The sequence below is a fragment of the Onychostoma macrolepis genome, chromosome 23, assembly GCF_012432095.1.
Source record: "Onychostoma macrolepis isolate SWU-2019 chromosome 23, ASM1243209v1, whole genome shotgun sequence".
Taxonomy (NCBI): Eukaryota; Metazoa; Chordata; class Actinopteri; order Cypriniformes; family Cyprinidae; genus Onychostoma; species Onychostoma macrolepis.
Window position 1 is genome coordinate 18,023,440 of NC_081177.1, and position 27,291 is coordinate 18,050,730.

Genomic DNA, 27,291 nt, shown 5'->3' on the forward strand with positions numbered 1-27,291 from the left:
CTTGAAAGTGAACGATATCCCAACATAGATTTTGCAGTGGGCTCAAGTTGTTAATGCCATGTCGAAGAATGGAAAGCTGCTTGATTTGAAAGTGCATATGCAATTTTGCCAAAATGTAACCACTAAAACTAGTATGACAGAATATGTAAAGACAAACTAACACCACATACCTGGTACACCCGCCTCTGCTCTCTCTAATCCTGGGCCTCCTGCACGGACCTTATGGGCGCCTCCCTCTCCAAGAGGACCCACAGTGAACTGGAAGGGGGATCCGGGGACATGCTGACCTTGATACTTCACACTGACCGTGTGCACACCCATCTCCGTGGGCACGAAGCGAATGCAGTATGTGTTGTTTTCTCCCTCCATGATCTCAGCCTTGTGTACTTTGCCAGATGGGCTGGTCACCTGAGCGGTCATGTCTGCGATGCTGATCTCTGTGGATCAAAAAGTGCAGAGAGCAACAGATGTAGGTGCCTTAAAGGAGGGAATTGTTTATAATTATATAAATTTTTTCCCCACAAGTTTTACCAGGGATCTTCAAGCTGAGGTCACACTGGCTGCCAACATTGGCCACAGAGGCAGCTCGTCTTCTGCGGGTGATGCTCTCCTTCATCCGACCCTCTCCTGTCACTTTGACTGTAAAAGCACTTCCTGTTGGAGGAGCATAACGGGTGAAGTTAAACAGTCGGTTTAATCAAACATCTAAAACCGGCATTCTGAAAGTACAACACTGCTAGTAAATACCTGGAACATGTTGGTCTGCAAATTTGATGTTAATAATGTAATTTCCTGGTTCTGTGGGGCAATAAGTGACTTTGCAGGTGCCATCTTCCTGATCTTCAGTGTTGATATCTACTTTACTGGGTCCCTCAATAGATAAACTGAGTCCTCCATATCCTAATAAAAGGAAAAAAAGTGAATAAAATATAACAAATACAAAAAAATAAAACCAAAAGATAAAACATATGTATCTGAAAGTATTAAAACAAATCCAACATTTTTGTATTTGTACATTAATTACCTGCATCTCTGGTGTCAATGATAAATTCTGCAGGCTCAAAGGTGCGGGCTTCACTCAGGCCTTGACCAGTTACACGCACACGGCTGGCATCACCGATCTCTGATTGGTTGATCATGACTGAGATGGGGCTATTAGGAATATGACGTCCATTTTTCTTAATGTTCACAAGATGCTCTCCAATTTCCTTGGGCACAAAGGAGATACCTTGAGAGAAAACACCAGAAATGGATGAGATTAGAACAACTGCAGACTTTACATATTTCATTCCACATACTGTCACGTCCATCGTAACACTTACCCACATGCCCATTCCTGAGCATCTTGAGCAGACACGGCTCCTCCCTGCCAGAGGGGGTGGTAAGAGACGCGGTCAGCTGGCTGAGGTCCAGCTCGCCGATGTCTAGAGGGATGTCAGCCGCTGAGCCCACCTTCAGATGAGACATGCGCATCGAGTCATCGCCTGTGGACAGACACAGATTTGAGGACTTCACTTTAAACAATGGACATGAATGGACTTTCTTTGCATCCAAATATCATAGCAGCACTTAAAGCACCTGTGATCTTGGCCATGAAAGGGCTGCCGGGAATGTGCTTGTCGTTGTACTTGACAATGATGTTGTAGTCTCCAGGAAGAACAGGGAGGTAAGAGACAGTACAGGTACCATCCTGATTATCAGTGCAGCTGATATCTGCCTTTGACGGACCCTCGATGGCCAGAGACAGACCACCTAATGAACACAAGAAATATTGTAACCAGTTTTTACACTTTGGGCTGTTCAAATGATAGAATTTAAGGTTGTCTGTTAAAAAACAGAATGGCTTAAGCATTAGTATAATAATTAAAATGAATAAAATAAGATAGATAAGGAAAAAAATAAAAAAATAAAAATATAATACAATGTGTGTGTATGTGTGAGCATCTATACCCTCTCCAGCATCCTTGGTGTTGACAGTGAAGACTGCAGGTTTATTAACCATGCCATGAATTAGACCAGGACCATAGGCAGTCACATGACCACTGTTGACATAATCCACATAGAACTGCAGTGGACTTCCTAAAATGCAAGAGAAGGATTTCTTAAGTGAGCAATTTATATACAGATTAACCCAAAACACATTTTTGAAGTATTTCATTCTCTTGTAAACTTGTTTGTATGGCTGGAAAAAGAAACAAGTGACCAGTCACAGATTCTTTTACCTGGGATGTGTATTCCATCGTATTTGATGTCCATCTCATGCAGGCCAGCCTCAGTTGGGGCGTATTTCACTGTGACTGTGCCGTCCTTGTTATCGGTAATATCAGGCTTGGCCACTTTTCCAGAAGGCATTCTTACATCACCTGTAGGGCATGGGGAACACACAAGAATCTTCTTGTAGAAATCAGGACATTTATGTTATCTGACAGATTTGTAGAGTAGAATACCTGTAATTTCTCCTTTCTGGATGGTGAAAGGAATGACCAAGTCGAAGGGTCTCAGACCAGCTACGTCCAGTCCGTTCATACCCAACTGCCTGTCTGTAGCCTGTGAGGACAGGGGAATCAGACAGATCAAAACTAACCATGAGGTGGACACTGAACTCAGATTGCCATCAGAACCTGAAGATCTAGGTTTCTGAGGCTTATGTTAAGTAATCTGAATTTGCTTATTGCTTAATTGTTTCAATATTACTTTTTATTCCACTTAGTTTAATTTACTAGGTTAGGAGTCTACACAAGATAAATGATCAACAGCAGACAAAATTATATTAAACTGACATCCTGAGAATATACAATTATGGCTGATGTCCACATATTACTGTTAAAAGTTTGGTGTCGATAAGATTTTAAAATGTTTTTGAAACAAGTCTCTTAAAAACGCATTTAACTGAATTGTGAAAATTACTCCAGTCTTCAGTCACATGATCCTTCAGAAATCATTCTAATATTTCTGATTTGATATTAGGAATATTTCTTGATCGCCAACGTTAAAAACAGTTGTGCTGCTTAATATTTTTGAGTAAACTGACACTTTTTCAGTTTCTTTGATGAATAGAGACTTGTTTAATAATAATAAATATAATAATTCATCTTAGTGACCCCAAATATTTTAACGGTAATTTTGATGTCAAGAAAAACATTTTGTATATACACACACACACACACATCACGAATGGAGATGAAGCGCACAAACAGCAGACGTGACAACAGTACCCTTATAAACAAAACAATGATAATGGAGATGAGGATGACGAGGATGATGACGCAGCCACCAACACTGTGAGAGAGAAGTTACATTCTAATGAGAGATCGCAGGATCAGTCAGTGATTGACCAATCTGGAGAAGGGGTGGAGAAAAAGCCAAGCAGACAAGTGACAATTTGACCAACGATGAAGTACCACACAAAAACAACATCTAAATGCCCACACAAAAGACAATGACAGTGTCAAACACACAGCTTAAGCTCGGCAACAACCAGCCATTTTGTTCAAATGTGTGATTTCCCCACATTTAGTGCTTTCCAAAATGGCTGTCATTCTATGATTCAATTAAAACTTATTTAAGAGTCCACATAAAGGCAGAATCATTGGAAATGAGGTGAAAAACCCTAAACCTGGAGGAAGAGAAAAACAGGAGGGTGAAAAAGGGAAGGACATAGGACCGATTGGGGACTCGTCAGTAGCAGAGCAGGAAATGGAGACGGGGAGGAAAGAGGGGCGTGTCAGTACCCATGGCTGGCCCATGTTGGGCACGTAGGCGTACTGCGGGTTCTGGGTCTGCTGCATTAGTTGGTCAGGAGAGTCACCTTCCAAAGCCTGAGACAGGGCAACAGAATCAAAGATGAAATCCCTTCCATAACCACCTCTGGTTCAAAGCTGCTCAACCAGAAGCCGCTTTAAGAGATCTAGATTCTTGTCAAACAACAGTTAATCCCAAAATTAAAATGGTATTATTTATTACCCTTGTGTTTTTCCAAAACCAGTTTTTGTGAGGAATTGGCCGAAATGTCATTAAATGATGATTCATATTTGCCTCAGCACAGTGGTTCAACCGTAAACTTAATTATGTTGAAAAGAAAAACAATTAGCTTGTTTATAATGCTAAAAACACACAAAAACTTGTCCAGTATGGTTCAAGTTTACACAGCAGAAATGCAGAAAAATGGCTGTGAACCCTGCAAATTCATGAGTGTGAGTTTGGTTGCACAATACAGTCAACACTCCAGTAAGGACACAAATACAGCAATGTGGCCTTCCTCTGAGACCAAAATTACCATCGTTAATAGAGCCTAGAGTTTTCAATCCATGACCAAACTCAGGCCAAACTTTCAGGTTATTCTGACTTACTGTATGCTGTATCGTTCCTATGATCAGACTTTCCTTAAATCAACAATAAAAATCTCTCAAATCCCATAGATTTACACTGATGGAATGTTCAAACGACCAAAGACTCTTCAAACTCCAACTGTCAAAAATTCAAATTTAAACATTCAAACTTAAAGCATGGTAGAAGTATTAAAACATGCTAGCAACATGCTAAAACTTGCTATGAACATGTCGCATAAAATTAAAAACATTTTGAAGTTTACTGTGTTGGCTTGAAAAAGCCTCGTCTTAAGTTTTTAAACTTTCTCAATCTATTTAAAAAAACAAAAACAAAATACAGATTCAGTATCTTGAATCTTCTAGTATAATTATTATTTTTTTAATATTAAAATCACAATCAAGTTTGAAAACAAGCAGTGCTGTCATAATTACAGCAGAAATACAAGAAATTATATCTTTGCCAATACTGAGGGGCTTTGAATATTTTGGTTGTTGGATAATGAGGGGCCTTTGAGTCAAAAGGTTGAGAACCGCTACCCTAGAGGAAAGAAAATCATACGGTTTTGGAACAACATGAGAATGACAATGTTAATTTTTGGGTGAACTAATCCCTTAAATTGCATGTTGATGCTAACCACAGTGTAACTGCAAGAATAAGCTACGAATTTTTTCACATTGTAATGATGGTTTTGCACTAAAGGTTCACACTGTATATTTAACACTATCCCGCTGAAAAGACTTTCCTGTGAGTGTTCAACATTTGAAGTGAATAAACACAAAGGATCTGTATGGCATATGTACCGTGACTTGGAAGGGGCTGTTGGGGATGTGCTCTCCACCGAAGCGCACACAGATGACGTATTTGCCAGGCTGGGGTGCCGTGTAGAAGATGTCAAATGTTCCATCCTCATTTTCAACTACATCTACATCCACCTCGCCTCCATCCGGAGTGCACACCGTGCATGTCACCTTGCCCTTCCCAGCAGCCTTCGCATCCACAGTGATGACAGTCTGCTCTCCGATCTGAATAGTTGGACCAACTCCAGCACCTACAGGATACAGATAAAGGTTTGGTAACAGGTAACATGCAGACAGATGTTTTGTTATTAGATAGTTTAGTACCCATCCCTCCATAGTTACATTCCACCATGCACTAGATGCAAAATATCTGGAGTGTCAAGGCAACAGCTTTAGAGATTTGGGATCCATCATTTTAAGAGATCTACTCAGTCTATGCAGGTTAAGATTTAATACAAAATGTAATACTCCTCTGTGACTTTATAATGATAGATCCACTATCCCTTTTGTCTGTTACCTCAATTTCCAGAGCTGTCGATTTAATGCGACCACTAATACAAAAGAAATATACGCAAGCTGAGGAAAACAATAATATCAGTACATGTACATTCCACCATACTGGCATATTAAAGACCTGGTAAGTTAGTCATTAGTCACCTGCAGTCAACAACTATGCTGTTGTACTTAAGAGTCATTTTGAAATGACGGGAAACGCAAGATAATCTACATATGGACAATGTCTTTGCTATAGTAGTGGATAGGATGGCAAATTATGAGGCCTTTGGTATCAGACACCGTGCAGTTCTGCATGCAGTACCAAATGACAAGACTAGAGCATTATTCAAAGCGCTTACCCAAACCATGACCTCCGATTGAGACTGAGAGACCGTGAAGCAGAGCGAGAAAAAGTGAAAAAGTAACAGTCAGGGCAAAATACAACAATGTGTGCAAAAGATAAAACAGAAGTGAGGAATGAAGTGATGGGAATGTGAGCAGCGCTGCACAACAGGTGGTGTATCTGGGTGGGGGATGAAGATGGGAGCAGTACACAGATCAAACTTCACACAAAAGGATAAAAACTGTTCCCTTGTGACAACCAGCCTGAACACTGAGGTTTAGATTAGATGGAAAAATGGTTCAAAGAACACAGTGGAGAGTCAAAACATTCAGTTTACAGTGGCTCCAAAAACCACAGGATTATTCTGATCCCTCCACTCAGTGTACACTGGCAGACCATCTTAAGACACCAGACATGGGTAAATAAAGAGGCACATTTACCCTCTCCTTTCTGTAATATGGACGTCAAGCAGTTTGGCTCATTTTTCAGAAAAAAAAAAAAAAAAAAAAAAAAAGTATTTTTAAAAACTGACACTGCAATATTTCACCTTTTCTGTTATTGTGATATACAGGAATTTTAACCAGATGATTTGAAGTTACATTTTTAAAATCTGAAACTTTTTTGAAGTGCGAACCATACTTTACACCAATTGATAATTTATTTGAACAATTCATAAAACATGAAAAATTTGCATTTTCATAACCAAATTCTAGAATTTGACGCATTTAATATAACTGCTAAATAAACATGATTCTCATTGTTTTATTAAATAAAAGTTAAGCAAAATAAGATATTGCAATACTACAACGAAAAAAATGTGACTATTTAAGAAAAATAAAGTACAATAGTAAATTCACAACACTAATATTTACATTCTAATTTTTCCATCTTCAAGTGTTAAACAGTCATGCTGTTGGCAAATTACACACTGCTGGTTTCAGAGTGAAGCATGGCACTGTGTGCAGCTCAGGACACAGTGTTTCAGCTGTATTTCGTAATACATTTTTAATCAATATTGAGTCATTTGATTATCACATTAAGCAATACCGATTACACATTGATTTTAATTTCAACATCACGCTGCCCTACCAAATTATTATATTACTTTCTATGTTTAGAACTCAATAGATTAGTTTGAAATTCATTGAAAGGGGCCTGCAATGGGTAGCAATCAGTAATGAATGGAATGGTAACTTATTTCAACTGATCCAACCTGAGTGTTACATACCTGTGACAGTGCATTTGCTGGCGTCTCCCGTTGGCAGGGCTCTGATACGATATGGAGAGTATGGGATCTCATCACCACCGTATTTGATGAGAATAGTGTAGCGGCCAGTCATGTCAGGCACATAGGACACAAGATACGTCCCATCCTGATTATCACGAATGTTAGCCTTCTTTGGCTTCCCATCAGGGTCCTAAAACAAGAACCAAACAATGCATAAAATTTAATAAGACCATGGCAACTTTATGGCTATAAAGAGAAGCATCAACTCACAGTGATCTGGACCGCCAAGAGTCCCTCTCCTGCATCTTTGGCATCAATAGTGAACTCTACAGGCAGACTGGCAGGCACACCGGTGGTATTCAGACCAGGGCCGCTGGCACGGACCTTACTAGCATCATGAGTGGGCAGAACCTTCACCTTATAAGGACTAAATAATGAGACCAAGAAGAGTGTGTGAGCGGGGAAATAACCAACAGGGAAGGGCAGGGACCAAGGGAGTTTAAAAATGCAGCAAGCCTGCTATAATCAACTCCATCAGTCAATGCCAATACCACTGAAACTTCACAATACTTTAATGCCAACTGAAGACCACAGCAAAAACTGATTACACTTCATGCTGTTAAATATTAATATAAATGATAAAATACATCCTTCAAATATTTCTTAATTGAAAGTACTCAATATTGCAGAAAGCACATTTTTTGTTAAGCGATGTCAGTTTCTACATATTTTTTCTTAATGCAAATTCCAGGTTAAAAGATAACCAGAAACAAAACCTACATGTTTACGATCCATTTTCAAAACTCATTTTGATTAACAGGGTGGTGGTCATTGATCTGAGCCTGGAGTTTACCTGTGTGGGATCTCTTCATCAGCATACAGGACATTGATAGAATACGGCCCCTCTCTGGTGGGTACATAGCTGACTGTGTGAGTCCGGTCACCATTATCCACCACCTCAACAGGCTCCACGACACCTACACAACATAAACAGTCCTCTTATTTAATGGAGGGGGAAAGAAAAAAAGCCAAATAAACAAGATTGATTGGATCACGGTCTCACCTTTGGGTCCCTGCACTCTGACCTGCAAGGGAGCCACTCCAGCCTTGCTTGCATCCACAGAAAAGACCTGTGGGATGTTGGCACGCACATTGTTTCCAAGCCCCTGACCCTGGCATTTCACTTTAGTTGCATCAACAGTATCATGGACAGGTACGGAGAAGGGGCTTCCTGTGGAGGGGGCAAAAAAAAAAAAAAATGAGGAAGATTAAAAACATGAAAAATTGAAAAAAGTTAGTTACAAAAAAAAAAAAAAAAAAGGAAAAAGAAATTGCACATGATGCAAAAATGCTGACCAGTGATTGGTTGGCCTCCATAGGTAACATTGAGGTTGTATGTGCCTGGCTCATATGGGATGTATTCAACACAACAGCTGCCATCTTTGTTATCAGTGCAGGACATTTTGGCCTCAGAAGGTCCCTCCATAGCCAGCCCCAGACCACCTGTACCGGCCCCACTGCATCAAAACACAGACACAAAGTGAGGCAGAGAACCTTACAACCAGACTTATTGACACGGTGACCTGATTTTAGCTCAAGATTACAACAAAAAGCCAAGAGCTGAATCTACCCACCGGGTCTCCACTGTAAACTTGTTGGGTTTGTTAGTGATGCCAGACTGAAGTCCTGGACCATGTACACGCACACGTGCTGGGTCACAACCCTCGGTCACTGGTACACGGAACGGGCTCTTGGGAACTGGGGAGTTATCGTATGTAACCTCAACACTGTGTGTGCCTATTAACATACAATACAGAAGATTAGCATAAAAGCAACCCATGATATACCACATTTTCACAATTTTTAAAAGTGGTGCTGAAACTCACCCTCCTCATAGGGCGTGTACTCCACTTGGTAGGTGCCGTCTCCCAGGTCTCTGATCAGAGCTTCAGTGTGGTTGCCTGACGGGTTATTGACACAGGTCTTGACATGATTGCCACCCGTTTTGGTGAGAGCACGAGCATCCACAGTGAAATCGGTAGTGGCCTCCCGGAAAACACCTACAGACAAACATTCAAAGTGACTAAATAAGCAAAGACAAGAGGAACTCCTGCCTGATAAACCTGAGAACACCACACTACCTTTGCCTTCCACTCCAGGTCCAAACACTTTCACTCCACTGGTTTCCACAGCAGGCTCCACGTTGAGTCTGGCTGGGAAGTTTGGCACATCCTGATCACCATAGCGGATGGTGAGAGTATAAGCTCCAGGGTACAGAGGGATGTAAGTGATGGTGTAGGTTCCATCCCCATTGTCCTGAATATGGACTTCAGCCTCGGTGCCATTGTCTGAGATGATCTCGATAGTCAGCTCAGCAGGACCAGCATTAGTGCAATCGACCACAAACTGTCCTGGCTCACCAACCTTAGCTCGCTCCAGACCTGGCCCAGAACATCGCACCTATACATGAGAAGAGACGTTGGGATAGGAATGAAAGAGTATTTTTGTTCTACTGCTAAAGCCAATATGGGACTCAGATGCCAAAACCACTCGCTGAGAAGTCATGCCACATTAAGCAAATTACAGTTTATAGAATAAACACCCCACAAAGAGCTTTTCCTGACGCCTTTTTGTCATCTTGTTAAACTGGCAATAATATTTAATTCCTAGGTTTTTAAATTGCCTTACCTTAGATGGGTCAGTAGGTGCAATGGCTTCCACGGGGAACGGACTGCCAGGGATGGGAGCACCATCATATGTCAGTTCAACCTCATAAGGTCCCTTATCTCTGGGGATAAAGCGGACCTGACTGGTTTCTGGGCTCAGGCCTGGTTCAACTTTACAAGGCACCGATTTGCCAGATGGACCTGTGACCTTGGCGCCAACCTTGCCCTGACCACCTGCACCTTTGGACTTGACTGTGATCTCCTGATCCTTTCCGACGGTCATTGCTAGAAAATAAAGAGCAGATCATTGTTGACTTATAAAAGGTTAAAGGTGATTCAAACCAATTGAAGGTTATTTGTATAGAACTTTTCACAACACATCGTTTCTAAGCAGCCTCACAGATGTTTGAATGTTACATTCAGTCAGAGCTGTCAAAGCAACTCATTCGTGACTCAGGTTAACTGGCAAGCTAGACAAGTAAAGTGATAACTTACTATCTCCAATACCAGCCACTTTAACTTTACTGAGATCCAGGGATGGGGCGACTGCAACAGCAAAAGGGCTCTTGGGAATGGGATCCCCACCATATGTGACATTCAAACCCATATTGCCCTACAGGAGAAAATGAGCACTTAGATTGCACCAGTACTCAATAGCTAAATAACGTTCAGAAAACCATAGTTACAATATTCAAACATTGCAATATTGTTTTCAAAACCAAGCATCACCAGTCATGGAGACTACAATAGAAGAGTTGGCTCACCTGCTGAACAGGGGTGTATTTAACAGTGTGGGTGCCGTCATGATTGTTGACTATGTCAAAGTCACGGACCGCCTCTCCCTTGGTGGGTCCAGTGAACTGAGCGTCAAGCCTAGCTTTGCCTGCGGCCTTGGTGTTCACAGTGAAGTGAGTGGGTTTGTTCAGCTCCACACCTTGGGGAAAAAAAAAAAAAAAAAAAAACAGCATTGGAGATTCGCCTTTAAACTAAAAAACAAAACTGAAGGGTGAAAAACAAACTTTTTTTTTAAACTGAATAGGTTGGTCATACTAAATAATTGCATACTTATTAAATTTCTCATTTTATTAAATACTTTCTCACCAGCACGGTTGAGCCCAGGGCCCTCTGCTTTAACCTTGCTGGCATCATGAGAGGGATCAACCTTGATTCTGATGGGCGTCAGGGGAATGGCCTAGAAAAACGAAACCAGTTTGAATAAAAGAAACCTCACTAGACCATTCACCACATACACTTGTGCTTCCTCTTACCTGCTCAGCAAACAGCACCATGATTGTGTAGCTGCCCGCTCCAGGGGGGGTATATTTGACGGTGAATGTGTCATTGTCATTTCTAATGATGTCGAAATCGATGTCCGCCTCAGCAGGTCCCACAATACCTGGAGCGCATTTGATGCCTATGCTGATGTCACCTTAAAAGACAGAGGACAAAAACACTACTAATATTTTCATGTCTTTTTGGGTCAAATAAGCTTAGTTTACATCTAGCTCTTTTAGAGTTAAAGTTCTTACCCTGTCCCGCCTCAGCACAATCCACAGTGAAGTACGTTGGTTCAAATGCCTTCAGGCCAGTCTTGGCCACTCCAGGTCCTGATACTTTCACCTTATTGGGATGGCACCCTGCCCCAATGTTCATCTACACAAATGCAGTGAGAACACATTAAAACACTTTTCATTACCAATTCTAAAGAAGTTAACCATATCTGATTGACTACCCACCCTGAATGGGCTCTCTGGGATGTTGACTCCGCCCCAGGACACCATCACAGTGTGTTTGAGTGGTTTGCGAGGGGTGTAGCTGCAGCTGTATGTTCCATTACCGTTGTCCTTCACCTGCACATCCACTGGGTTTCCATCACGGTCCTGAGAGGGAAAGAGCTTGTTAGTGCTTTGATTTAGAGTGATGAGTCAGCCATGAGCCATAAAGCAGAATCCACACCTGAGCTTGAATCTTTAGAGGTGCTTTGCCACCTAGTTTGGCATCCACAGTGAACTCTGCTGGTTTGCCAACTGAAAGGCCAGAGCTCTGCAGACCTGGACCATAAGCCTTCACCTGAATTACAAAATGAGACCCGTCATAATTACCAACACTCATTTAGAGTATGGACTACCAGCTGCTCACGTTAGGAATAAGTTTTCACATCAAATATTTCTAGAGAGAAGCCAAATTAGTTACCTTGTCAGGGTAGAAGTCTTTTCCTGGAGCAGACACTATTTCAGCCATGAAGGGGCTGTGCTGAATGTCCTCGTTCTTACAGAGCACATGAACTGCATATTCACCCGGTTCTGTGGGCCAGTACCTCACGTCACAGGAGCCATCTCCCTTATCGTCACATTCGATCTTAGCCGGGGATGGGCCCTCCACTGAGAAACCTGAATGGAGAATTCCCAAATTCATATTGGATTTGAGAAATACAATTGTATGCCGTTCAAACAGACAGATGAAAGCAGAGCTAATGGAACATACCCAAAGTGCCCACGTCATCCCCAAGAGCTTCCACCACAAAGTCAGCCGACTTGCCTACCACGCCACTCTCCAGTCCTGGACCCCATGCCCTGACCTGCTGCGGTCCTGCTTCAGATCCAATCTTTACCTCAAACGGACTGGAAACAAGAAAGTCCAATCACTACTCTCTTATTGGGAATAGAAAACCATTGCATGGGATTAATTATTTACCTGCGTGGGATGTGTTGTCCACCCCATGTGATCGTGATGATGTAATTCCCAGGTGTGGAAGGGTAATACTCAAAGCTGTACACGCCATCTCCCAGATCTTTCTTCTTACAGGGCTCCTCAAGACCCTCTGCAGAACACATTTAGTTGTTGGGTAACTAGCTCTTAAAACATCTGTACTGTAGCTCAAGTTAATACAGAGGGCTCTGGCACTGTGAACATTGTGAATGAGTATGGCGTCCACTCACTGGGCCCTTTGATGGTGACTTTGAGGTCTCCAGTGCCAGCTCCTTTGGTGTAAACCTTGAACTCTGCAGTCTCCTTGATTCTCAAGCCTTTAGGCTGCAGACCACGGCCCTTGGCTCTACAAAGGCTTGGATTACAGGCTGGTGAGAACATAACCAAGTTAGTACAAATTTGTAGTTAACCGTGTGTCCTATTTACAAAAATGATTCAACAGAAAAAGCAATATCCCAATTAATAAATAAAATACACACTGTGAGATATAAAGACAACTGTGAAATTTAGTGTCACAATTGAAACAGTCACAATTTTCCACGTATGATATCCTTGCATAAGTTATTGGGTTAACAGCCTTTTTGTGGTCATGACAGGATTGAAATATGCTAACTGTCTGTGAAGAGCTGTGTAGGTGCTACTTAAAAGAATCTCAAATGTCGGGAACATGCTTTCGAAACAGTATGTTTAACATTTCAGTGTAATACTTTGCAACACAGACTTCGATTGTACACTGCATTACTGTAAATGTGCCTGGTATTTACAAATTGAGGAACAAGTTGAAATTCATGATTTCCATTTAAAAAAAAAAAAAAAAAAAAGACAGGAAAACACTTGAGCATACTGGGGGAGAGATACTAGGCTCTGCTCGTGGTGCAAATTCTTATCTTTCTTTGTCTTGATCCAAACAGCCTTACAAGAGGAAGTGGTAAGAATGACTGAACAGTGCTAAATAATACTGGTGGAAAAACTGTCCGATAATAAAGTGCTATTTTTAATGTTCCATTTGACTACTGCTCCACACATTACTGAGTCACAGGAATTTTGCTTGGCTTACAACGCCATGGATAACATTGTCTACACACGTCTCCGGAGAAACCAACATCTAGTAGCACTTATATGGGCAGTTAAACACTTTCTGGTCAGTATAATCAGCGGTCCAAAATGTCGTCATGTAATTTCATTGGCACTTTATAAATGTAAAGGGTTTGCAGCCTAAAGTGAGGGGCAACTAAAAACAGGACATTGACAGAAAAGCAGCAGGTCAAGTACCCAAGACATATCCAAGGAAACAGGAAATGACATCAAAAGCCAAAAGGAGGCCGATCCAAAGAGAAAAGGAGAGATACCAGTGGATGTAGACGACACCCGTCCTTCAAAAGGAGAGAAACAATTGCCAGTGAAGAAAAACAGAGGAAAAAGACAGCAAGAAAAAGCAATGCAGACAAGGACAGATAACAGAAACCTAAACTTTTAAAATGAAGAAGTTTTGTACATGCTATTCAGTGGTAATGGTCTTTCCATGCCTCATTAAAGTGATTCCTGTGTGTAGATCCCTTTCCTGTCTTACACACAATATAATTCTTGCTTAGCCCTTCTCTGGCTCTTACCCTCTCCCACATGGACAGTGTAAGGGCTCTTGGAGATCTGCCCCCCAGCAAAGGTGATATAGATGATGTGCTGGCCCTCCTGTGTGGGCTTGTAGGTGCATCGGTAGCTGCTGTTGCCCTTATCCTCAACACTGCATTCAACAGTGCCCTTCTTTCCACTGGGGTCCATAATGACCACCTCGACCTCTCCTACTCCAGCACCTGAGAAAGAACGTCTCTTATTTATTTATTTTTTTAAATAGTCTATTTTGGTTGTTTAGGTTAAATTGTTGCTTATTTCGATAAACTAAAAATGTGATGTTTACTTTGTCTACTTCTGTCTTTAGTTAACTTAAAAATAAACAAACAGCTTCTTTTATATACTATGATATTTTGGTTGTAGATTATGCTTTAAAAATAAATGTATGATATACTAAGGACAAGTACCAGCTGTGTAGACATCAAAGTATGTGGTCTTGTTGGCAATGTTGCCAGCAGGCTCAAGTCCTGGGCCCTGGGCAGTGACCTTGCTGGAGTCTCCCTGAGCCATTCCCACATCCACCTCAAATGGGCTCTTGGAGATGTGTTGCCCTGCAAACAGCACTGTCACCTAGGAGAACAGACACCGGTCTATTAAAAACCAGGCAAGACTGTTTGCTTCCACATGGTGATGTACTGCCCTTATTTAAAATATCATAGTGTTATTTTTTTTTGTTGGGACGTTTTAGGTTTCATCTTTTTCAGGTAAACACTTCTAGGTACCTTGTGCTGTCCAGTGACTTTTGGTACATAGAATACTGAGTAGGTGCGGTTCTTGTCATTGTTGGCTGTAACTTTGGCCTCCTCACGGTGGCCGGCTGGGTCCTCCACGTAAACCAGAACCTCGCCCTGACCGGCGCTGATGGTCTCAACAGTGAACACTGCCTTCTTCATCACAACATTACCTGTGGGCTCAATACCTGCATGGCACAGGACAATACCCATGATTATTCATTTTCCAAGAACTGCATCTCAAACACTTATTTTAAAACAATCAGTTTCAGACATACTAAAATAAAAACCATAGCAAATATGCAACTGGTCACTATTTACCTGGTCCATAGGCACGGGCCTTTTTGGGGTTGAGTTTAGGCCGCAGTGGGGCACCAGGCTTGAGTTTGGCTTTGGGGAACTGGGACAGGTAGGTCATAACAGAGTGCTCATCCACATTGGGATCCACGATTTCTTCTGGAGTGATCACCTGGTGAAGAAACAAGCATGCAATTTAACCTAAACCAACTAAAACTCATGCAATTTGTAAACATTTTGTAAAACTAGGCATTTATATCATGCCATGCCAACAGGAAGTTTATGAAGATACAAATTGAGAAGTCTGTATCATAGTAACATCAGCCCTAGGGACGGAAACACCTAACCACATGCATAACTGAAGGCACGCAACATGCCAGCCTTGGCACACCATCAGCACACGCCGTGACAAAGAAACCTCACTGGGTAGTTTCGATACATCAGTACAGAAAAAAAGCGATTTGACTCAAGTTCCCTTTTTGTCTAATCCTTCAATAGTTGTTAAACCATAAACACTACTGTAAAACTAGGTGAGATTGCATACTGCAACTTTACCGTTAGGACCAAGGTGAAAACAGCATGTGGCGTGACAGAGCCAAATGCTTTTTCATTTGTTTCCTTTCCAATTCATGTCATGATGAAACCACAAAAGCCATGGTTGCTGCATTGAATTAGAAACATGCCAGGTGGGGGCTCTAGAACATTCTGTTCTCTGATTATTCAGGAGTTAATGAAAAGGCCAGAGATGACTGATCTAAGATAAATTACCTGAGGAACACCAAGCCAGTCATCAGCCTGCTGCATGGCCTCCCTGGCATTGTCCACAGGCTTGGTCTGGTCCCAGGAATCCCAGTCTGGACAGAGACCTGCAAACCAAAAATAGACAATTTAAGCATATGCAATATATATATATATATTTTTAAGGACCGTGTCAGACTTGTTTTAAAATACTGGTCTTGTTGCTGACAGCATGAAAAAAAAGTTTAATCAAAAGGTGTTTTATTCAACTGTATATAAACAATCAGATAGCAGATTTATAGATAATTTTTTAAGTCCATTGATAATGATCCCATCATTCATGTAGGCTGACCATGCCTAATGGGAACACCAAACTTAATACTAAAGACATTCTCAGACCACTTAACCCCTGAGATCTCTAAATTTCCCCAAAAACACCATCTCAGATCTTTCACCTGGAGCACAACTGTCCACCAGAGCGCCAAGGGCTTTCCCTGACTGCCAGTCCCGGCTGAAGTTGGTGATGGGCAGCTCGGGCAGCTTGTTCTGGATCCATCCGAGCAGCCTCTGTTTGGGCGTCTTCTGCTTGCTTTCTTCGGTCTCCTCCTCCTCGTCCCACATGGGCATGGAGATGGAATAATGGAGAATCAGAGTCCATATCAGACCCAGGATCAGCTTCAGGTTCCCATCCACTATAGCCTTACTGTCTGTAACACAGGGACAGAGAGAAGAGTTACACAGAGTTTGCATTGGCGTAAATAAGATTTTTTTTAATCATCTGAGGGCATCTGTATCTATAAAGCTGGAACAAATCCTTTTATCATTCAGCACAAGACTGCAATATGTTGCAGACCATCCCACAAATGGTCAACAAACAGTGAAGCGCTTGTATCTGCACTGCACATGTGAAACATTCAGCCATAATGCTGGCATGACTTCAGATTCAGAGTGTAGATGATAATCAGAGGAGACGTTTGTGGATTAAACCGTCTAGATGGTTGGCACCATCCCATCTGAGGATTATTTCAGGACAAAATTTCAATTTGAAATCTAAGAGAGCCGGATGAAGTCTGGTAGCCTTTTATTGTTTGCTCTAAATGGAAATAAATGTAAACCCATCTCCTCCTCTAGTCACTCCACCCTGTGTCGACATCAAGATCTGATCATAGTCTGATCTCCACCCTCATACAATGCTTTCACACTTCCCTTTCCCCTGCCATTTCTCTTTAACAAGAGCATACGCCCATCCAAAGTGTGGTTATATGCTTGCACATGCATCCAGAGTTGCAGAAGAGACAAAACAACTTCAAAGCACAAACAGAACACTCTTGCTGTATCCCATGCTGCATTTAGTACGTAAATGAGGCCTAATCCAAGCTGGGACAGTGAGAGAATCAAGACATTTGAAGATGTGGATAATTGTTCTTTGATAGCACTCGCATGCCCTGGGGGAGGACTTGGGCAGGGCAGGGCAGCGCAATGCAGTGCAACTTCCTGTTTAAACTGACACATGCTCCACTGAAGATGCAGTTAACCTTGCAGGGGACAAAGGGAGGGAAGACTATTTCGATATAACCCAGACATACTGAAAAATGATGATTTGGCATTTCATAAACAAAGTGACACTTTCGAACAAACCATACTGTGAAAGTTCAGTACACTTCATTTCAGAATTTATTAACGTTAATTTCAAAACTTACTAATACAGTATAAAGAAAAAAAAACAAAAAAAAAAAACAAGAGTTGTATGTTAATATTTCATGGAACTGACTGAGCTAACATGAACTAACAAGGAGCCGTTTAATTTTAATGACCAAATGTCAATTAAGAAAAATATGGTATACATTTTTAAATCGCTCATTGTTAGGTTAAATGTTAATGCATTGTTTATTTTTTGAATATTGAATATTATTTTAATTAATTCTTTGAAAATTTTTAAGCTCCTAATAGTTCATAAAAACGTAAACAATTCATATCTAATTCATATGAATCAAGCAGTTCATTCCAGTTTAGATCAACGCACCTATATAGAGCTCAAATATGGCAAACCCTTGGAATAGACTCATAAGGATTATTTTTACAGTTAACTTTAAATCAAGGTTTTGATGTGAGATGTGAGATAAATTACCATTTTGATTTTTGGCTAAACTACCCCTTTAAAACATAGCAAAACTCAATCTATGAGCAAATCATTGTCTCAAGGAGGAAAGCAAGCATTTGATCGGTTCAGAAATAGACTCAAAATGAATGCGCTGTATATTGTGAGATCTCACATAACATTTTATACCCCTCCCGACCCATTCCAGTCATCCAACAGCGCTTGTTTGGCCATGTAAAGTAATACATTCGCATTTTTCTCTAGTTCTGGTCTCCCGGTGCGGTTTACAAACCATGAGCCCCCAGAGCCTGCTGGAATTCATCTTGGCTTCTGGTGAAGGTGCTATTGAACCCTCTCTGATCCCTTTATTCACAGACCAAACACACTGGGCATGTGCTTCAGCATCGGAGCAATATATTGAAATTTATGGACCCATAAAGAAGCGCCATTATGGTTAATGCTGGAAGTTTAAGCGTCACCAAATTCTTCCAGAGTCAGCTCTAGTGGAACATCCTGTAGATCGTGCTGACTTTGACCATGATTAATCTTATTTCTACAAGGGTACTGACGAGAAAAAAAAAAAAAAAAGTGAAATATTAGAAACAAACCCAAATCAGCATAATACAATAGTGCAGACTATGATGAGTGACTATTACAGTCTGATTCACTGTTATGAGGGAAGAGAAGACAGAAATAACAAAAAGAGAGTGTTATTACATGGGAACTTGTTGGCGCTTGTTAAAGGTATTAGAGGCGGACCTTACCATCAACTTAAGGCAGGGCAGGGCTTACACAGCCTTCCTGAGGGCTGTACAATTAAAGTGATCCACAGTTATTTTTCATGCAGCATTTTTTTGGCCTTTAGGGCCTTGGGAATTGATCTGCTTTTGACATTTATCAAAATCTTTTGCCAGTTCGTTTCATATGGTTAAATTCACAGGAAAGACCTTGATGCTCATTGGAACTGGGGTTAAGTGCATTTGGGATGGGGTTAGGGATGTTTGAACAAAGTCTACTAGTCAGCATGAGTCCTATGTAATTAGACTGATTTAGAGTCTTGTTCCGCATTGATCAAAAGTATTTCTTAGGAGGCATTCACATACACTGTTCTTGATTTTATAAACAGTTGAATGAGGAGTATAAGAACAAAAGTGAAAGCAACATTCAGAAGCATTTTTTAGTTTCTCTAAGATAATTGCCTTTTTTTTTTTCTCCTCTTTGTTTTTAAAGCATCTCACGCAATGTTTGTGGGCCGTAAAGGTGAGCTTGCAGCACACTAAAATCCGTCAGACGTTCATCTGTCGCAATTCCTGCTTTAAAATTAAAGATTTAAAAAAAAAAAAAAAAAAACACCCCAGATGGACAGGCTGACCTCACTAATCAACTTGGTTCACGCATGACCACATGACCATCCTCAACCATGTCTAATGCAGTGGGTGGGGGTCAGAGGGGGACACAGGCACGGTGACGCACTGCACACAATGGCAAACATATGAAACATGACAGGAATCTGTGTTGCTGCAGCATTCCCACCACACACTGCAGGAAACACACAGAACACTCATTCCTTTTAAGGACATTTGTGCTCTCAGCTCTCCATCAAATTCCCAAAACATGAATCTCACGTCCGAGAGAGAAAGCTGGCAGTGAGTAAGAAAAGATAAATCAAAGGAGGCTGAGAGAGATAGATGACGGAAAGAAGAGAGGAAGAGAACCAGAAAAAGACGGTGAATACACAAAGGACAAAGTTGGCTTGTGTTCGAAACCCAGGGAAGCGGCATTCCTGCCCAGTCACTCGATGACTAAACTTGATGTTTTCTGCATGAAGGCATCATGACATCATGTCTGATGATCCAAAACAAATCTAGAGATTTAAAGATAACCAAAGAAAATATTTAGTGACCATAATGCTTATTTCTCCAGAGACATGAGTCATATTCTTAGATGAATTTATTTACACGGCTCCATCAGATGCCGTTATTTTCCACCAACCATCGACCACACACAAATAATTGTGGCTTAAAGGCAACAATATGCTGCCAATCCAATGAAGGCATCTTGGTAGACAATGTTATGCAAACATTTGATTCACATCTGCTTCCTACCACCATATTCTGCTTGCCAAGCTTTCAGACACAACCAAGGACTTGGACAAGGCGGGACAGAGACAGGGTTGGCAAGTTGTGGCCTTCCTGTTCGAGCCATGTGGGAGTGCAGAGTCATCAGTAGTGGATCAGAGCACAGATTCATTCCCATGACTCACCCTCTGTCTGGATCTGCCAAATCACCTCAGCCTTGACCCCACACTGCCGGACAACATAACACACGCCGAGGATGAGGAGTGTTCATCCCGAGATGCATGTCATAAGAAAAGTCACATATTTCAGTAAGATAATTAGCCAGATAACTTTTCATTCACAAAGTTGAGGTCATTTTCCAGCAGTGGGGGTTTCGTGTTTGCACACGGCCGTAGAGGAGGATTGAGGAAATTGCACACATTCCAAAAAGGTCTTATCATCGTGGTCAGGACGTCTATACACAAATGCAATCAGAGACATGGAAAACTCGACAGTACTGACCGCCCTTCTCTTTCTTTAGTCTACAAAGACATTGCTTTCCTCTGTGGAACACAAAAGATGATATTTTAAAAAAATAAATAAAAAAGGGTTTTATTTTGTCCAAACACTGGAAAACAAAGCTGTTTGGACCACAATGTTCTTTAAAAATGTTTGTTCTGCAGAAAGAAAAAATAAATACAAGTTTGGAATGTTAATTAATCCAAAAATGAGTAACTAGTTACATGTAATGGAATTACGTAATTTAATTACAAAATTAAAGTAATTGTAATTAGTTACAGTTACTAAGAAAAAAAGTGTGTAATTAATTTAGTTACTTATGAAAATGTTAAGGATTACAAAGGGGGTTACATCTGATTTAAGCGATTTCTTTCATAAATTGCAGTGACTGCTCCAAAACATGAAACACTGTTTCAGAAGCTTATAACATGCTTATCCGATAACTCTTATATTTCCTATATGGGTTTATTTATATGCTTTATTTTTAGATTTTTTTATTTTTTTTTATAAGGCATTGTTAGATGCCAGTGTCTCCGGTCATAACTATGCAAAGATTTGATTTCAGAAACAGTATCATAGCTATTAAACTATATCTTATGACTTTAAATCTGTATTTAACCTCAGAAGGATTTTAAAATAAGTCTGATTTTGTGGTGGCTGTGCTTCAAAGGGGACATCGGATACCCATTTTCCACAAGTTGGTATGATTCTTTAGGGTCTTTTCGAAATGGTCTCAGTGGTCATGAAAACAACACCCTTTTTACCTTGTCAAAAACAGCTGTTCACAGCACCTTGTTTCGCTGCATATCACTTTACATGCTAATGAGCTCTGCTCACCCCTCTCCTCTCTTCTGTGGAAGATCAAACACGATTCGCAAATAATCATAAAATATAAAATGTGAGACTTGCTTCTTCTGGAGGTGCAGCTGGATCATGAACAGTGGGTACTGATCCATCCTTGAGTTAACTTTTTAACAAAACCTGCCTTGAATTGTCCCTCATTCAGAAAACAGTCTGGAGCAAAATTATATGCGCAGCCAGACATAAACTGATTTAGTGAAAGTGAAGTGTGGCCAAGTATGGTGACCCATACTCGGAATTTGTGCTCTGCATTTAACCCAAGTGCGTGCGCACACACACTGTGAACATACACCCGGAGCAGTGGGCAGCCATATTGCTGCAGCACCCGAGGAGCAGCTTGGGGTTCGGTGCCTTGCTCAAGGGTCTCACCTCAGTAGTGGTATTGAAGGTGGAAGAGAGGGCTGGTTATTCACTCCAAAATCAAAATGGCTTGATAATTTATCATTGTAGGGTGGTTTTGTCCACACACTGCCAAGACTCATTTATATGCAAATGAAGATATTTGGCATCCAACGTCTCCCTTAATTTAAATATTATAATCTTAATTCAAGTGATGAAGGATTTTGAAAGTCTGACAGTAATCAGTGTCTGCTTTACATGTTTGAAAATGATTAACAGTTGAGAGCATTAGAAATTTAGAAAAGTAAAAGTAATCAGTTACATTACTTTTATAAAGTAATTGAAAAGTTACACTACTTATTACATTTTAAGTAGGGTAATATGTAACCCATTACATTACCAAAGTAACCCTCCCAACACTGTTAAACTATCACTTTAATGGAAGTTACATTTGAGAGTAACGGAAGACAACTGATTATCATGAATTGTTTTTAAGTAGGGCAGGACTTGGTCCCGGCCATCAGTTGATGATTGGATGGAGGCAAATCTGAATGAGCGCTTGCAGCTGATTGGAAGAACAGGGCAGGTTTAAGCGGACTATGTGATTGGATAATGCTGTCATTTGATTAGTTACGAGAAGAAACCTATTAGGGATGGGATGATACACCTACCTCCCGATTCGAAACTATCACGATACTTGGGTGCCGATATGCATTGCGATTTATTAAAGAAATTTGATTCTACAAGTATTGCAATTCGATATTGCTGTGTTGCGATTTTTGTTTTTAACTCTAGACCATGGCAAAAAGTTGAATGATACACTTAATATAAAGACTGTCACATTTATAAAAAAAAAAAAAAAAAAAACCATCTTAGCAGTCACTATCGTGATTCGATATTACAATTTATGATTTGTTTGCTTATTAAAAAGAGTAGACAATGGAAAATAGTTGATTATACCCTTAAAAGAGACTGTATACGAGGAGTCATATTAACAAAAACAACGCATCACATCTTTCTAAACATTTATATGTTGTATAAATGTATATATAAAGTACCTTGAACCATGAAACTTTAAAGTATCAAAACCCTGAACTCGCACATGAATAAAATAGTCAAGTGTTAAAAAAAAATTAGCAGAAAAAAGAAAAGAAAACAAACATTTCTGAAATAAAATAAAGTGCTAGTCATGTTTTCCCAGCAGTTGGGATTCAAAACATGAAGCTGCAGAAAGAATTCTGTAAGAGGTTTGATCCTCTGCCTCCGTCATGGTTTTGTTTTCTCGCGCCGGCTTTAAATGTATATGACTTCATCTAATGCAGCGGCACTGCGCCAAAGAACGATCGTTGTAAGACATCACAGCCCCGCGAGAGCTACAGAGAGCAGACGCTCTGCATGCTTTCGAATCGCTCTCGCGGTACTTTGTCATATGCTGATCGTCTGCGCAGTGCTGCTTCAAGACTAAACCCTAACCGCTATACATTTCACCCTCTGTTGGAATTACAAAGCGCTAACTTCTCCCCACCACCTCTTAGGAAAAATAAAATAATGAAATAAAAATAGATTCTGAGGTAACCTAAACCAACAGATTTTTTAAATCGTTTTAAAAATTGATTTTTTTTCCCTCCCACCCCTAAAACCTACGCATGGATGAATCTATAAAATGGACAACAGAAAAAGATAATTTCCACTTAATGCCAACTTTAAGAGCGTTAACTAGGGGTGCCTGGATTTTCTAAGATATAACATGTGATTCAATGTTATATTTCAGTATAACGCCATGATAAACTTTCACCACATGGGTCACCCACAATTCCACTAGTGCTTGTCAGCATGTTTCTTTTATCTCCAACATCTGCAGTTTGAAGAACCTAAAAAAAAAAGCATGAAAACAACTGTTGTGCTGCAGATCTTAATGAGGACCATGTGGTGCAGAAATGTCAAATTCTCTTCGTCCCGGCTTTGGTTTTCAAAACAGAGCACATCCAATACACGATTTTAGGAGCATGAACTCTGCAAGAAAACTTCCTTTTCTACTTTCTACGACTTCCAAATGTCCCTCCCTCCTTTCCTCCCTCTCTCTCACTCACTCTCTCTCTGGAAATGTTCCCCTTGGTTTTTTAGCCTTAAAAGGGCAGAAGCAAACTTGATCCTGGCAGGCCACCCATTCCCTTGCACAGGGGTTTCTGATTACAGCTGGGAGAGGGAGGGAACAGGAGGCGGCAGAGAAAGGAAGAGAAGGAGTGAGGGAGGGAAAACTGACTAGAGCAGAAAACTGCTGTGGTAGTGCTTTTGTAAAACCCCATATTGACAGAGCTGGATTGTCATTTGGCTTGGTTCTTTAGTGGCTGGACAGAACCCAGCTCCATCAACTTCACCTCAAAAAGAAAAAAAAAAGTCCAGGAGTGTATCTGTCTATTTTAAACATACGATTTTCATTGTCAAGTCAATAGAGCGTGTTTAGTGCCACAATCAATATATCACAGACATACAAGGCCAGCCTACATTTTAACGAGATCACTAAAGATGTGGCCATGTTCAGCGATATTTCCGTTCATCAGTAGTTCTGCCAGTGTGACTGCGAACATAAATCTCTGCTCTTAAATAAGCATGGAGATAAATGCCTTGGGACAATCAGATAAGTGCCAATTGTGCTGGATTCTTTCCTTAAAACATCAAGAGTGAATCACCCTACAATCTCCATTATACGATCCTTGAAAGTAGTCTTACACTAGAATGTAAAAATAAATAAAAATTGGTCATGCATTCTTTTATGGGTTGTCAGATCAAGGAAGTGCCATGCAATTATACCCATTAGGAAACACCCCCCAACACCATCCCACTTGCACTTCTCTAATTTGCAGTCCATCTCCCTTTGACCCACCTCTCTTCAACCAAAATGAGCAAGTCATATGCTCAGTCTAAAAATATAACAAAAAACACCCCATTTCTCTGCATTAGCTTAACTTCAGCCAAATTCAATTTCTTATCTCCAAGAGGAGGAGGAAAAACTGAATTACAGCAATCTATGCTCAGCAGAGGAAGAGTTTTTCCCCCTTTCATCGATTGCCTAACCACATTCTATTTTACTCAACCTTATTCACAGTCTCCACTCCTGGTTGAGTCCCTGTTTACCCGGCCTACCTACCTATTTGTCTGTCTCGGTTTGTAGTCATGAGGCTTTTCGGAGAATACGGAGCGCGTGGCAGATGTCTTCATGTGGTTTCCATGCAGCGGTTGTCTAGTAGGGTGACAACGACCTTAAAAAAACTTTTTCTGTAAAGTGGAACTTCTTCTGAGTCACAGAGACATTCAAGTGCAAAATCACCTTATTCTTTTGTTTATGCAGAAATTTGGAGGTTCAAGTGTGACCAATTAAAAGAGCACTGACGATACAAATGAAAACGGTAAAACCACACTGAGGCTGGGTTGCGAGACTTGCCATAGGGTGCTTTCCAGTGTGGTGAAGGGTGTGAGGGTACAAAATCACGCACACATGCCACTTATTCGCTGGTGCAAGTAGGCATAAGTACACCCATTGTACTTCAGTTTACGCCATCTTGAGTTTCTCATATTTAAAGCAGCTGCAGTGATGTAAAAGTTCTGTTCAGGAGCACTAGAGTGCAGCAGTTGGGTTCCAGAAGTAAAATCCATTTCATTTTCGCCTTTCACAACAGAGCTCAGAGATTAAGCAGCAATATATGCATCTATAGAGCGAGTTCATGTTCAACATCTAGCATAGAACTACCAGTAATCCTGAACAGGATCCACAAAGCCGTCACTATAACCATGGAAAACCCATGCCAAAAGAGTTCAGCGGCAAACTCCCATTCTCATGAAGCATTGTGCATGATATAATTAAGTCAGGCTTCCTACTATTGGATACTTTTTTTTTAGCTTTCAAATCAAAATCTAAGGTTGAGTTTTATCTCAGAGCTGGTTGGCTTGGTTTATGTCTTAGAACTTTATTCAGTTTTTTTAATCCCCATGGAGAAAATGAATGGGAAAAATACTTCTGCAACAAAGGCAGCTGAAAAAAAGTGCCCCACTGCTGAGCTCCATTGCCACAGGACTGTTGCCCAAACGAACAGGAAATCCTGGCATTAGCAATAAAGCAAAGGAACATCAGGAAGCCTCCCTCAGCTATTAACCTTGTTAAATAACTACATGCCTCTCCATTTAGCTCCATGTCTTTATAAATAAAATGTTTACATTGACAAAATTAAGCTTAACTTCTGCTTTCTACAAATAAAAACACTGAAAAGCTAAGTGCGTGTTATAGTGAGAATATTTAAAAATTAAATGTGATGACCAGGGAAAGGCTTAAACCCGACAACAACCTCAAGTGGTCAGAACAAAACCAATTCAAAAGGAATCTTCGGTTTACAGCATTTCAGATGCTCAGAACCATTACATAAAGTTTCTCTATTCTGCACCTCTAGGCATACACTTCACCTACACAACAGAATCAAGTCTTTACTTGTAACTCATTTTGACAAGCTTAACTAAGACAATCATACTCAAACTCATTGTACTGGACTTATTTTGAATTATTGCATTTTAAAATCACCTCAACTGAGACAAGATATTGAGCAACTTCTTTGTTGAACAGCGTCAAATGTTCTTAAGTGTCCTAAATATGGTTAAAAAGGCTATGCTGATCAAGATCATGTTTTGTTACGTCACATTTAAGTACTAACATGCAAGATGAAGAAACAGATTAGCAGTCTCTAGGCTTCACACTTGAAAGCTCTTTTATGAGCCCCACCCAGATGAAGACAGAGATACAGGGCTGTCATGCTCTTCCGGGCTTTGGAAGGCAGCACTATATTCGTATAGACAGGTAAAATATGTGGCCTGTCATGACAGGGGTACACGCATACCACCTTTATGCTTGCTCAGTAATTCTCTGTACACTCATGTTGCAATGTTCTTATTACAAAGCAAGAACATTGCCAATCATACAAACAGTTCCTGTTACAAAAGAACAGCAATGACTAGAACCCATTCCCCAAACAATAAGCATATTGAATTCCTAAAGGATGCAAATAACTCACTGGCTGTCCACCATCATCTGTGGGTGAGCAACTCAGTCCAGGAAAACTGTTTGCTCATTAACAGTAAGGGATGAAGGTGTTTCGAAGTACAAATATTGAGCAATTGCGGAATAATCTTTGATTGCACCATTTAAAAGGATGTTTATTTATGCCCTCTGGGCGCTGTTGGAAAACTCTCCCATTAGGAGCAAAACCCTACAGCAATTGGGTTGTGGCACTACTGATGAAAGCATGGGCTTCCGGAAGAGAACAAATTATACTAAAACACTAAGGGAGAATGATCTATCAGGACTGAAAATCTTGGAATTCAAAAGCTAGTTTAAACTTGGAAATTTGAAAAAATGTTTAGGTTTTTGAAAAACCTCAAATATAGAATTTATGAAGAGAACAACTAGAGA

At 40.6% G+C, this 27,291-nt stretch overlaps 1 protein-coding gene across 1 annotated transcript in view; it reads right to left on the reverse strand.

The window, feature by feature from the left end:
* flna (filamin A, alpha (actin binding protein 280)) overlaps nt 1–27,291 on the reverse strand; it is a 36,741-nt gene that overhangs the window by 3,849 nt on the left and 5,601 nt on the right. Inside the window, exons 3-40 of the mRNA XM_058763206.1 lie at nt 16,418–16,669; nt 15,993–16,090; nt 15,249–15,396; nt 14,919–15,115; nt 14,604–14,766; nt 14,178–14,378; nt 12,798–12,935; nt 12,553–12,679; nt 12,343–12,479; nt 12,052–12,248; nt 11,815–11,928; nt 11,595–11,738; nt 11,388–11,511; nt 11,127–11,287; nt 10,960–11,050; nt 10,623–10,792; nt 10,354–10,471; nt 9,881–10,143; nt 9,334–9,652; nt 9,079–9,252; nt 8,827–8,989; nt 8,549–8,709; nt 8,256–8,423; nt 8,046–8,169; nt 7,463–7,619; nt 7,193–7,382; nt 5,981–6,004; nt 5,130–5,377; nt 3,732–3,818; nt 2,448–2,547; nt 2,223–2,363; nt 1,951–2,079; nt 1,579–1,752; nt 1,323–1,484; nt 1,025–1,228; nt 748–900; nt 532–654; nt 171–437 (exon numbers count right to left, since the gene is read on the reverse strand). Coding sequence (XP_058619189.1) covers nt 171–437; nt 532–654; nt 748–900; nt 1,025–1,228; nt 1,323–1,484; nt 1,579–1,752; nt 1,951–2,079; nt 2,223–2,363; nt 2,448–2,547; nt 3,732–3,818; nt 5,130–5,377; nt 5,981–6,004; nt 7,193–7,382; nt 7,463–7,619; nt 8,046–8,169; nt 8,256–8,423; nt 8,549–8,709; nt 8,827–8,989; nt 9,079–9,252; nt 9,334–9,652; nt 9,881–10,143; nt 10,354–10,471; nt 10,623–10,792; nt 10,960–11,050; nt 11,127–11,287; nt 11,388–11,511; nt 11,595–11,738; nt 11,815–11,928; nt 12,052–12,248; nt 12,343–12,479; nt 12,553–12,679; nt 12,798–12,935; nt 14,178–14,378; nt 14,604–14,766; nt 14,919–15,115; nt 15,249–15,396; nt 15,993–16,090; nt 16,418–16,669 — 6,111 coding nt within the window. The remainder of the gene's footprint in view (nt 1–170; nt 438–531; nt 655–747; nt 901–1,024; nt 1,229–1,322; nt 1,485–1,578; nt 1,753–1,950; nt 2,080–2,222; nt 2,364–2,447; nt 2,548–3,731; nt 3,819–5,129; nt 5,378–5,980; nt 6,005–7,192; nt 7,383–7,462; nt 7,620–8,045; nt 8,170–8,255; nt 8,424–8,548; nt 8,710–8,826; nt 8,990–9,078; nt 9,253–9,333; nt 9,653–9,880; nt 10,144–10,353; nt 10,472–10,622; nt 10,793–10,959; nt 11,051–11,126; nt 11,288–11,387; nt 11,512–11,594; nt 11,739–11,814; nt 11,929–12,051; nt 12,249–12,342; nt 12,480–12,552; nt 12,680–12,797; nt 12,936–14,177; nt 14,379–14,603; nt 14,767–14,918; nt 15,116–15,248; nt 15,397–15,992; nt 16,091–16,417; nt 16,670–27,291) is intronic.